This window comes from Panicum virgatum, chromosome 5K (genome assembly GCF_016808335.1).
Source record: "Panicum virgatum strain AP13 chromosome 5K, P.virgatum_v5, whole genome shotgun sequence".
Taxonomy (NCBI): Eukaryota; Viridiplantae; Streptophyta; class Magnoliopsida; order Poales; family Poaceae; genus Panicum; species Panicum virgatum.
The window spans coordinates 12,449,922-12,462,590 of record NC_053140.1 but is presented as its reverse complement, the minus strand read 5'-3'; the positions used below and the strand labels follow the sequence as shown (position 1 = coordinate 12,462,590).

The window sequence follows — 12,669 nt, the reverse complement described above, 5'->3', positions numbered from 1 at the left end:
GGACGGTCGGCTGCGGGGTCGCCGCCGGCCCCTGGTGGCGGCAGAGGCCGGCGGGGTTAGGGTTTTGGATTTTCAGGGTTGGGGTTGCTCCATGGCCGGCGACCTTAGAGGGAAGGCCGTGGGCGGCGGGCGGCCCGGCATAAGAGGCGGGGTGTGGGCGGCGATGACGCCACCGGTGGGTGGCGGTGGACCTCCGGTGGGCCAGGGGGAGGGGAGTGGTGGAGGCGGACTAGGTTGGGTTGGAGCGGAGTGGAAGGGAGGAGAGGGGAGGGGGAGGGGTTGGAGCGGTGGTCCTTGCCAGCGTCGGAGCGACGCCGACAAGGGGGAGGTCAGATGGAGGCAGAGGTGCAGGGAGGGAGGCGGAGGGGGAGAGAAGAAAAAGATAGGAAGAAGGGCTCTCACTCGGTGGCTACATCGAGAGCCCTCTCAATGTAGAGGCCTCCGTGAACAATACTCTTCCGTTCCTTCTCCTGCTTCCACCTCTGCATGTGGCATCCCCGCGCTTCATTGGAGTCTTGGAGACAATACACCGAGTGGATGACCTGGTGTTCTCACATTACAGCAATACAGCCTACAAACACAACATGGAAACTTTGCTTATTCTGGCACGAAGGCCGATCGATCCATTTCTCCGTTCATGGGAAATTTCTTTAGGGCTTGTTCGGTTGCTTTAGGAACCGTTCCAGGCAGGAACGATTCCAGAAGGGGATTGAGTGAATCCGCCTGCTTCACTCAATCCTGGTGTGGTTCCGTTCCTGGCCGGATTGATTCCACCTCTCTAGAATGTGGCCATTCGGTTACACATGAATCAAAACAGGTCTTTTTTACATCACACAATTGCAGCACACATGTAGTACTAGAAATGTAATTATTCATTAGCCGTTGGAATAATTCTCTCCAGTGCAGTACTAGCTCTAGCACAGAACTCTCTAGCACAGAACATCTATTCCATTTCGTAACTGTTGGACATGTTTTGCAATAAATTATGGCAAAGTGTGGCAAACTGTCTCTTTTCACGCCTTCTACACCTACTGGCCTATGATAAATGCTGTTACTCTCCTCCTGACCTTGTCCAAGTGATACTATTGTACCTGCATCAAATAAAATACATCAGAACTCGACAAACCATCTAGAATTTGAGTACCAGGAATTAAATACTCAGAATTATATAAATAACACAGTCAATGTAAAATGAAAGGCATGATAAGAGTTATTGTTGGAGAAACCAAACTTGAACAAGTGGATTTTAAGAATGTAAAATGAAAGTATTGATTACTGATCAAATATAAGAACTAGGATGCTACTAAATGAGTGACCTTGCGAAGTGACTGAAGCCTAACAATACTAGAAAAGAGACATCTAAATGTGAATGGCCCCAGGAGATGCAAGGCCATATCTAGCATCAGTCTGTAAACCTATGAAGCTATGTAGTCCCCGGGAATAAGCCAAGCTGCATCTTGATTCAATTAATTTGTATTGATAATCAGCTGTTGCAAAAGGATGTGGAGATGCTATGAGATTTGTAACTTTTAGTCAAGTGTTCTGAGCTTTTTGTATTGATAGTCAGTTTGAAAAAAAGACATATATGAGCTGCAGATTTTTAGAACTGCAATGCATGTCTGAAGTCATAACCTCAGGATTTATTTTGGTGAGGAATTAGCTACATCCACAAACACACATGAATGTAACTTCCAACAGAGTAATCAAAGGTCTACAATGCAGAGGAAGATAAACACTAACCTTTGGTACAATCTGAATAAAAGCACAAGGTAAATTAAATCAAATTCCATTCTAATTTCATCTACAGTTAGAAAAGATAATAAACACTAAAGTTTGTTAAAATGTCCATCAAGTTCTAGTTAATCCAAACTCACAATCAAACACTGCATCATTTTGGTGATTCATCAAGTTATAATTCCATTCTGAATTATACAATGTTGAATTGTGCTACAACAAATTTCCCTAGCTCAAAAGTAGCAACCAAGAGAAATAAATACACTACAAAGCTACACAGTTTCAGATTACAGACAATGCCTGGCCATTAAATTTCTACTAATATGATCCATTCACAAGCACTAGCATATACTAGCAATCAATCAGTAATGACTATATCATCTGCCTTTAGCAAACATGGGTAATTTGGGTACAATACATATGGCTAGATTGGCATATGAAATGCTGGACTGTGGCGCTTCAGATCGTATTAAGCCCAAATAAGATAGTCTACATGCTACTGCTTGTATTTTCATTCATATAAAAATTTTACCTGTTAGACCATCTCATTTCGGAGCCAAATCAAAGTTGATTCCACATCTGATTCACATCCAGAAATGAAGGCCTCTCTATTTTCTTTGCTCTTGATGAAGACCACAAAAGCTTTTACCTTTTCTTCCTTGGTCACTTCCAGTGTGTTCAGAACTAAAATGCACCTTTTGATAGAGAAATCATTACTTTCACCAGCCTCCTTTTCTCTGGCCAGACGTGCAACAAATTCTTCTTCTTGCTTGGCTCGACGTGCAGATTCTTCTTCAGCTTGCTTTGCCATAAGTGCAGTTTCTTCTTCCCTCTTCTCCAGAAATCTCTCCATCATTTCTTCAATCCTTGCACCCCTCTTAGGCCTCTTCGCTTCCTTTCCTTGTATGTTTCTTGATGCAGTAGTAGTTCTTCGCAGTCCACTATTTTTTAGCAACTGTTACCTCACGGATGTCATCCAAATCTTCATCATCATTCCTTTGATCTAAGCTGGTCCTTCCTTGAGCATCATCACCGTAATCATCTTCATCTGATCCCTGTTCTTCTTCATCTTCTACATCAACAATTTGTTGAAGCAGTTCTTCTTCTTGTGATGTCCCCAAAGAAGTGAAATAGTAAGTCCCTTCCGCCAAATGACCTACATGATAACAAGGAAGTATTAGCTAAAGAAATAGTCTTTTGACCGCAATCATATCTCAAGTAATATATTATGACAGCAAAACCTACCATCATAAAGCTCCCCCAAGGCATCATACAGAGCAAAGCTTGCCTTGTTATTGCGAAACTTATTTATCTTAGGGAATGACTGCACATTGAAAGAAATCATTAATCAAATATGAGGTTATCACTATGAGGTTATCTATAGAATTGCTTGAAGAAATCAACTTACCACTATGAGGTTATTCCACATAGCTGGTGGTCCTTCAACCATATATCTTTTTTCGTTCCAGCTAGACCCGCTCTGCCTCCTTGCCTCTTTGAGCATCTTGTAATCTCTCTTTAGCTGACCTTCTTTGTCCTGAATTTGAGCCTTTGTGTAAGACACATACTTGTTCCTAATATGGAATTCCTTCACCATCCTATTCCATCCTTCAGAGTTCCAACCGTTGTCACTTCTATAGCCACTATCTTTATACTCATGGAGAATATCTACAAGAGACTTCTCAAGGTTTGGATTCCAATTTGCCCTTGTTTTTACTACAAAAATAGAAATTTTAGAGCATCAATAATAGAAGATTTACAAGAAAGCATCTGGTAACTTTTAGGAACATTAAACACCATACCTTTCGGAGAACCTCCACTCTTCTTGACCCCACTACATTTAGGAGAAGACTTCTTGTTTGTAGCACTCGCTGTAGGTAGGAACCTACGCAACTTTGGTGACTCACTTGCAATCATACGTAACTTTGGGGACCCTTTTCCAACCATTGCTGTCAAATATGACAGAAATCTTTCACTTATTACAATTTTATTCATGATACAAGCTAAATCACTAATTAGAATCCATAAAAAATAAAAAAAACTATTATTACAAGCTTATTCATGATACAAACTCATTATAACCTATTCAAAAACTAATTTAAATGTTGCTGGTATTGATCCCACATTTCTTGGGCGATGGTGTCTCTTAAAGCGTTGCCTTGTTCAGTTGCTGAGTCATTGTTCTCATCACCATCTGGTAGATCAATGAAGTTTGCTGGATGGATATTATTTGGCTGATGTTCTAACCATTTCTCATCACCATGAAGTAATCGGATTACATTATGAAAGATGGCAACAGCTATAGGAATCTTTACTTGATTTTCCAACATGTGGAATGTGGCAACTTTAAGAATGGAGAATCGCTTCTTAAGCACCCCCAAAGCCCTTTCCACATGATTCCTAAGTAGTGCGTGGCAGTGGTTGAAGAGCTCCTTTGGGTTTTGCGGCCTTCGATGTCCAACCCCAAATTCTTTCAAATGATATCGAACACCTCGATATGGAGCAAGGAAAGATGGAGTATTTGCATACCCTCCATCAACCAGATAGAATTTGCTTGGAGGTACTTAGAATCCCTTGCTCATAGCTGATCTTAGAACTCTGGAATCTGTAGCTAATCCCTCCCAGCCACTAGAAATGAAAGTGAAGTTGAGATCAAAATCACATGCCACAATCACATTAATGCTTAGTGTGCCCTTTCTATTTCTAAAAGGAGGATGTTTCTCAGAGGCTATGGAAATAGGAATGTGAGTTCCATCAATGGCACCGAGACAATTCTTGAAGAATGAATAGAATCTAGGGTTGTCTTGGATTTTCGGATGCACTTGATTAGGATTAGGAGGTTGACGGAAACGACGGGATAGTTTGGGAATGACCTTCTTAAAGAAGTGGTTAATGTGATGGTGGAAGGTGTCATTGCTGTGCCCAAAGAACACTTGAAGATCCTCATACGAGGCATTGTGACTTAACATGTATAGGAAGAAGCCCAACTTCTCCTCCACCTTGATCCTTGTATCAACGATAATTCTTTTACTTCTAAGATAGGTTGCCAATTCATTGAAGATGTATGGTTCCATCCTAAATGTAACTTGACAGTTCTTGACATGTCCCTCAAGGAGTCGATGAACCTTAACCTCGCCTGTTTCTTCCGATGTATGACGTTTCTTCTTTTCACCCCCTCCAGCAGAATCCATAAGATATAAGGCAGGGAAAATAAACAACATCATGTCATCGTCGTCATCCTCCCTCCTCTTTCTAATATGATCTCGCAATGACATACTCATTGTCGAGCTAAAGTATATAATTCAATGTCAGGTAGATGCTAAATAGAAAAACTAAAGCAGGAGTAACAAGAACTAAAGCATACTGTGTATACATAGATAGAATTCAGTACCTTTTGGAGTTGGTACCGGATCCCAAGAAGGGGGAGCTTCACCTTCTCCAACTCGAACGGGTGCGGGAGGGATCTACAAGTAAAAAAAGAATTGATAGAAATTCTTCAAAATGATGTATCTGCTTTGTTGGCCGTTATTATTAACTAATGGTTTCTGCTAGAGTTCAAGAAAATAAACACTAACAATTTCACTGCCAATGCCGGTGCCAGTTTCAGGTAGACCAAAATATAATAAGAACACAGGGCAAAAGAAGAAATTAAAAGACAGCAATTTATAGTAGCACATGAACTCCCTCATACGGAGTATCTGTGTTCTTTGCTGAAACCATATTTGCCCGCTTGCTTTAATGATGCAATGCTGATCTTGTGTGATGAGATCTAATAGAATGTGGGTGCTGTAAGCGAGTTGCTCTAAACGCTGAATCCTATGTTCTGATATGCATATGCAATGCGAACGGACATTCAGACATCAGTTGATCAGGAGAAATTCAGCTCAGCCCAAGGAAGGCTGAAGCACGTAGCCGTCTACTCCACCCCTTGACATCTTGTAGCAGCGCACCCTACGCTGAAACAGCCGTAGCTCTCCGGACCTGGCGGAGCCAGCTGCTGGGTCACGACGACGAGAGCGCCCGACGACATGGATGGCCATCAGAAAGAGGGCACTGTCATGTCTTTGCCGGCGAACTCGACGGCGATGGTCCAGGCGATGCAGAATTTGCGCTGCAGCCGCACCGCAAGCAATCGGCCGGACGGTGGCCCCAGCGGGGCCTGAGCGGAGAGCGGGAGCCTCTCAAGTCCTAACGCGCCGGGAAGGTGGACTACCGGCAGAGGCTGCCGCCGGTCTCACCAGGCCGCCCAGATCCCGCCCCCATCTCTCTTCCACCAACTCTCCTCTCTACCGGGCTAGATCAAATCAAGAATGCGAGCACGGGAGAGGGGAAGAAAGAGATGGCGGCGCTTACTGGCGATAAGGTGGCGGGGAGGGTTGCCTCTGGACGGGAGATGGTCGCCGTCGGGGATGCGCACCGCCTGGTCGTCACCTCGCGCCGCCGCCTCGTCGCCTCTCGCGCCGCCAGTGCTGTGCGCCGCCTCAGACTCGGAACGGATCCGGACGGCAGGACATGGGGTTTCATTCCGGGCCTGAGAGTGAGGGGATACAACATTCCGGGCCTATTTTCATTCCGGGTCAGGTCTAACCGAACAGTTATTCCAGTGCAGGCCTGGAATGGAAACGGGCTGCTTCAATCCGTCCGGAATGGGCCCGTTCCGGCTGCAACCGAACGAGGCCTTAAAGTCTCGGTATTTAGCTAGCCAGAACGACACATGAATGTTTCCCACCTCTGGAGATCCATTCGTGCGTGCGACATTTTCGGGCAGCTACGGGCCCTGCCACTCGTGCTTTCCCCATCTTGCACAGTCGCACGTCCTGTACGTACTCCGTACGATGTCCTGCATAGATCCATCAGTAGTTCAATTATATTATTATGTTATATTATTTATTCCTCTCTGGACCCCTCTCACCCTCTCTTTTTTTCGTACACACTGGGATAATAGTAATAGGAACCACATCACCAGGCAGTAGCTCATGTCAATTTGTCCTTTTTTTTAATTAAGATCCTATTTGTACGATTTAGCTAAGAGCAACTTGTGAACAAACTGATGGAGTAGCTCATTTGTAGCAACTCCAAATCAGGAAGATCAAACTGATGGTGATTAAGGTAGGCTTTTATGTTTCATCCTACTCTGATGGCACTAGATTGCTTTATTCAATATTATACACTGAGCTGTTGACATTTATACTCTTTTAAGAAAAAAAGTGAGTCTCACATATTTCAGCATATGTTATCGCCATAAATAAACAGGGTTAATTAATGGGCCGCGAGTGAGTTGGGCTTAATGAATAAATTAAAGAAGGGTTACGAATCGGCTCCTACGCGAGTATTTGGGCCATGTGGGCCATGTATCCCTAGATTTAGTTCAGATTGAGTTAGAGATAGAGTCCGATGTAGATACATTAGTTTAGATTGTTTCCCAAGTCTCCGGACTATAAATATGTACCCTATGGTATTCGTAAAAAGAGAACATCATCACGTCTTGCAAACAACAACTCTCGGCGCATCGCCACCCCTAATCTTAGGATTTCATCCAAGTAAGCGCCATGCTGCCCTGATCGCTTCTCGCGACCAGGGCAGCATTGTTCTTGCCTTTACCTTGGTATTACTCATACTGAAGTGTTTTTGATGGCAGGTAGTACTAGTTATCTTGATGTTCGTAGCATGGCTTTTAGTAGATCTATCATGCTCTTATTGTTTACCATCTACGAATATCATGTTTTCTCTATGTGTTCATGCTTGATCTTAAGCTAGTTCTTATTGTATAGAATTAGTTACATAGAGTTAACATCTTGCTTCTTTTCTATCTAGTAGATCCAATCTGTTACGGTTGTTCTTATTTTATAAGGATTAGTTTATATCTGCTAGGTTAGGCCCTGCAAACGGATTGGATGTTCTGGTGATGTAATAGATGCTTTACCTTAGCCTCGATAGGGATTGTTCCGGGAATCGGCTCTTGCTAGTTCTTAGGCATCTGTTTTCGGTTATGGTTTAGTTATCTGTTATGTTCGCTAGGCCTAGTTACGTGTAGGATGTTTCGATCTAGCAGTGAGGCTTTTACCGTCGTGGATTGAATCAGCTAGATTTAATTGAAGCAAGTTTTCCATAATTATTTGCTTTATTCATCAATATCTGGATAGATGCAGATCCAATCTGACACCGGGACCTGATCGGCTCTTTAAAGCCGATGCAACAGTCGTCCCGGGGAGCCGACCACGGCTCGGACTTACGTTTCCACGTGTTTGTGTATGCAGGCAACTCGTCGCAAGAACGTTCGCACCTTCTTGATCGGGTATAGGTCAGGTGGCACGCCTTACATTCTCCGGAATCTTCGGCCTGTGCCGGATTGCGGGCCGTTGTCCGAGGAAGCAGTGCCTGCCAGCGCCCCGGCGGCCTCCCAGCTCTTCGTGTTGCCTGTCGCTGCTCGCCGGTGGGTTTTGACCGACAACACATTCTGGCACGCCCGATGGGACCTTCATCAACAATAACGCCCGCTGCAGAGATGACCGGACCTCAAGACCAAGTTCCTGTTCCACCGGTCACCAAACCTTTCACATATGAAGAGCTGACTCCAGAGCATAGGGAAAAATACGATGAGGTCAAAGCTCAGTTCAAAGCCGATCTCATCGGCTCCTTCGAGAGGACCCGCAACCATGACATCAGGTGGAAGGGGTTCTCACCAGAGGCCGCTCTCGACAACGTTGATCTGTCTGTGCCATCAGAGGAGCGCAGCAGAGCCCTACGCCAGGAGATGAACTATATGATGGCTCATGCGCTTCATCGGCACTCAGAGAGCCTGGTGAACGAGCTCGAGTGCATGGCACATCGCGTCGTCCAGGAAGTGATCAAGAACCAGTACTCCCCGTCAGGACCAATCTTGGGGAGTCACAGGGGGAAGCTGCATTGCAATCCAGGCCGCCAGTGTCCTACTCGCTCGCGGCAGCAGGACAGCAGAGCTCGCCAATCTATGTCGTCCACAAGATCGGCGGTGACCCCGGGGAAGGACAGTTCCTGAATGAGCCGCCTAAGGAGATCCCGCATGGCTACACGTGCGTGTACATACCTGACAACATCAGCGCAACACGCACGGGGCAGCTGGTGGGTACAGGAGCCTCAGGAGCAGACACAGAGAAACAGGCATGGCTGGCAAAGTATGCTACCGGGCCGAGTGCTGAACCCTCGTCCCCAGGAGTTCTTAGTGTGGAGCAGGTCGGTGCAATACTGAGGGACCAGTTTGGCATCCTGCCCAAGAGAAAGGCGATCGGCTATTCCAAGCCGTATCCAAGTGACTATGATTTGATCCCGTTGCCACCCAAGTATCGGCTTCCAGAGTTCACCAAATTCAGCGGGTCAGAAGGAGCCAGCTCCATTGAACATGTGAGCCGATACCTGACGCAACTTGGGATGATCTCAGTATCGGATCCTCAGAGGGTCCATTTCTTCTCCCAGTCTCTCATGGGTTCAGCTTTTGGATGGTACACATCATTGCCTCCAGATTCGATCCGGACTTGGAGGCAGCTGGAAGATCAGTTTCACACCCAGTATCATTCAGAGGCTGCCGAAGCTGGGATTGCCGACCTCGCTCAAGTCAGGCAGAAGCGAGGTGAAAGTGTTTCAGAGTACGTGCAGCGCATCTGAGAGGTCAAGAACCGATGTTACACGTCACGCATAACAGAAAAAGAAGCGGTTGATTTGGCAGTTCTGGGGCTCGCAAAGCCGATCAAGGATCTGACTTTTCAGTTGGAATTTTCCTCGCTGGCACACATGGTGCAAAAGCTTACGACGTATGAACACTACCACCCTGATCTATACCAGGAAAAGTTCAAGCGCCATGTCAATATGGCCCAAGCTTGTGATTTCGATGACTATGGCGAGGAACAGGAAGTGGCTGTAGGCTGTAGCAGAGTGGGCTCGGGGAGCAAACCCCGTCCCGTGCAAATGGGTCAAACAGAAGGGGCTTGTGAAGGGCTTTGACTTTGATGTGGCCAAGGCAGAGCAGATATTCGATCTACTGCTCAAGGAAAAGCAGTTGAAGCTCTCAGAGAATCACAAGCTACCAACGGCACAAGAGCTGCAGGGGAGGCTATACTGCAAGTGGCACCACTCGGTCACTCATGCCACGAATGACTGCAAGGAGCTGCGTCGGCAGATATAATCGGCTATCGAGCAAGGCCGATTAATTCTGGCCCAACACACGATGAAAGTGGACAGTCAACCATTCCCACAAGCTAACGTGGTAGAGCTATCGGATCTTGAACCTGAGGGCCAGAATTTGGCGTTTCAGATCAACATGGCAGGACCCATCCACCGCCATGTCGAGCAGAGGAAAGAGGCCGTTTCTGGCAAACGGCCACAGGATGAAGACAAGCCAGAGCAGCAACATGTCACTGAAGAACAAGTGCGTCACATCCGCAACCAGCTCCTAGCTTCTAATCGGCTTCTGGAAAAATACCAGTATCAGTACAAGTTGCGCCGCCGATACCAATCGGAAGAAGATGAGTACGAGCACCGCACAGGAAGGTCGTTGGGGAGGCGCCAGGCTATATGCGACCACTGGCATTGCCCGTTCTTCAGGTACTGTTGGAACTCCGGCATGAGCCGATTGCCTACTATAGATGATTGCTTGGAGTGCAGGCCTTGGGGACGCCAGCATGGTGAGACATCAGTGTTCCAGCGCTTAGGGCCCAGAACACGTCACGATGACCGTGTGAGGCGGCCTTCCAGGGATGATCTTGAGCCAGAAGAGAAAGATAAGTATCATCATCCACGATGGTGTCCTGACGGGCTCAGCCGATCACAGAAGCACATAGTGCAGCGCCTGCGCAATCTCGAAGAGGCGGAAGCAAAGTACCTCGACGTGCTGAGGAAAGCACGTTCGGATCTCGAGGAGCAAGTCAGGCGAAGGGAGGAGAGGCGTCCTCCAAGGAGGGAGTGGTGCCCCAAGTAGCCAAGCGCCGATGAGAAGCCATCGGCTGATGTGAACATGGTGTTCGTGCTCCCGTCGGAGTTTCGGACACCCCAACCGGAAGAATTGGCCATCGCGCAACTAGATCTCGGCCCACAGCCGATCATCTTCGAAAAGCCCAAGGAGAAAAGCTACAAGAACCTGAAGGGATTGTATCTCAAGGGCTTCATAGATGGCAAACCTGTGAACAGAATGTTGGTCGACACTGGCGCCGCAGTCAATCTGATGTCGTACTCAGTGCTGCGCCGATTGGGTCGTTGCACTGCTGATCTTATGAAGACCAATGTGATGCTCAATGATTTCAACGGTCAGCCGTCGGAGGCACAGGGTGTCTGTTATCGCCATAAATTAACAGGATTAATTTATGGGCCGAAAGCAAGATGGGCTTGAAACAGGAGAATTAGAAGGCTTGTAAATCGGCTCCTGCGTGAGCATTTGGGCCACATGGGCCATGTATCTTTAGATTTAGTTTAAGATTAGAGATAGAGTCCGATCGGGACAAGATTAGTTTAGATTGTTTCCCAAGTCTCCGGACTATAAATATGTACCCTATGTTATTCATGAGAAAAGAACGTCATCACGTCTCGTAATCAACAATCTCGGCGCATCGCCACCCCTAATCTTAGGGTTTCATCCAAGTAAGCGCCATGCTGCCCTGATCGCTTCTCGCGATCAGGGCAGCGTTGTTCTTGCTTTTACCTTGGTATTACTCGTACTGAAGCATTTTTGATGGCGAGTAGTACTAGTTATCCTGATGTTCGTAGCATGGCTTTTAGTAGGTCTGTCGTGCTTTGTTGCTTATTGTCTACGAATATCATGTTGTCTTTACGCGATCATGTTTTCATCTTATACTAGCTCTTGTTGCATAGAGTTAGCTATGTGCGATCATGTTTTCATCTTATACTAGCTCTTGTTGCATAGAGTTAGCTATGTAAAGGCAACACCCTACTTCCTTTATATTTAGTAGATCTGATCTGTTACGGTTTGCTCTTATTCTTGAGAGTTGGCGTAATATCTGCTAGGTTAGGCCTTGCAAATGGGTAGAACGATCCGATGGCGTGTTAGATGCTCTGCTTTAGTCTTAACACGGAATTGATATGGGAATCGGCTCTTGCTAGTTCTTAGGCCTCTGTTTTGGTTATGGTTTAGTTATCTGTTACGTTTATTAGGCCCAATCACGTGTAGGATGTTCCGATCTAGCAGTGAAGCTTTTACCGTTGTGGTTTAGATCAATTAGATTTAATTGAAGCAGCTTTACAGTTATTCGCTTTAATCATCAATATCCGGATGCAAACAGATCCCATCTGACACCGGGATTCGATCGGCTCTTTAAAGCCGATGCAAGAGTCGTCCCGGGGAGCCGACCACGGCTCGGACTTACGTTTCCACGTGTTTGTGTATGCAGGCGAATCATTGCAAGCACGTCCGCACCTTCCAGATCGGGTATAGGTCAGGTGGCACGCCCTGCGTCTTCACAAGCCGCGGCGTGTGCTGGAATTGCGGGCCGTCGATGAGGGAGCAGTGCCTGCCAGCGCCCCGGCAACCACCCGGTTCTTCGTGTTGCCTGTTGCTGCTCGCCAGTGGGTTTCGACCGACAATAGTGTCCTCAATGTAGAGTTGACAGTTGGCCGCAAGACCGTCCCAACCTCGTTCTTTATCGTCAACAGCAAGAGTACGTACACAGTGCTGCTTGGGATCGATTGGATTCACGCCAATTGTTGTGTCCCTTCCACGATGCACCAGTGTTTGGTCCAGTGGGATGGCGATGAAGTGGAGGTGGTCCGTGCAGATGATTCCAGCGAGGTTTCGCTTGCAGACATGAATGCCTGGGATGCGGAAGGGCAAGAGCCGATCTCAGGGATCGCGCTGGAGGACTGTGATCGGATTGAAGCGAAAAAAACGGACTGAGGCTGGTCTTATCCACTAGCCTCACAGAGTAGACACGTCCTGGCAAGCTACAGAATCCA

The 12,669-nt window shown here is 46.6% G+C and overlaps 1 protein-coding gene across 2 annotated transcripts; it reads right to left on the bottom strand.

Annotated features, from left to right (window-relative positions):
- Positions 1 to 782: 782 nt before the first annotated feature.
- Positions 783 to 6,267, bottom strand: LOC120706393 (L10-interacting MYB domain-containing protein-like). Of its 2 annotated transcripts, XM_039991029.1 has the most exons (7): positions 6,088 to 6,267; positions 5,126 to 5,198; positions 3,537 to 3,683; positions 3,143 to 3,450; positions 2,980 to 3,058; positions 2,267 to 2,890; positions 783 to 1,091 (listed from the first exon to the last, which is right to left on the bottom strand). In XM_039991029.1, the coding sequence occupies exons 1-6, from the start codon at positions 6,256 to 6,258 to the stop codon at positions 2,676 to 2,678; spliced, it is 993 nt and encodes a 330-aa protein (XP_039846963.1). In that variant the 5' UTR covers positions 6,259 to 6,267; the 3' UTR covers positions 783 to 1,091; positions 2,267 to 2,675. The 2 variants fall into 2 exon arrangements, with proteins under 2 accessions (XP_039846963.1, XP_039846964.1); XM_039991030.1 differs by lacking the exon at positions 6,088 to 6,267 and having other exon boundaries at positions 3,537 to 4,362.
- Between the last annotated feature and the right edge of the window lie 6,402 nt (positions 6,268 to 12,669).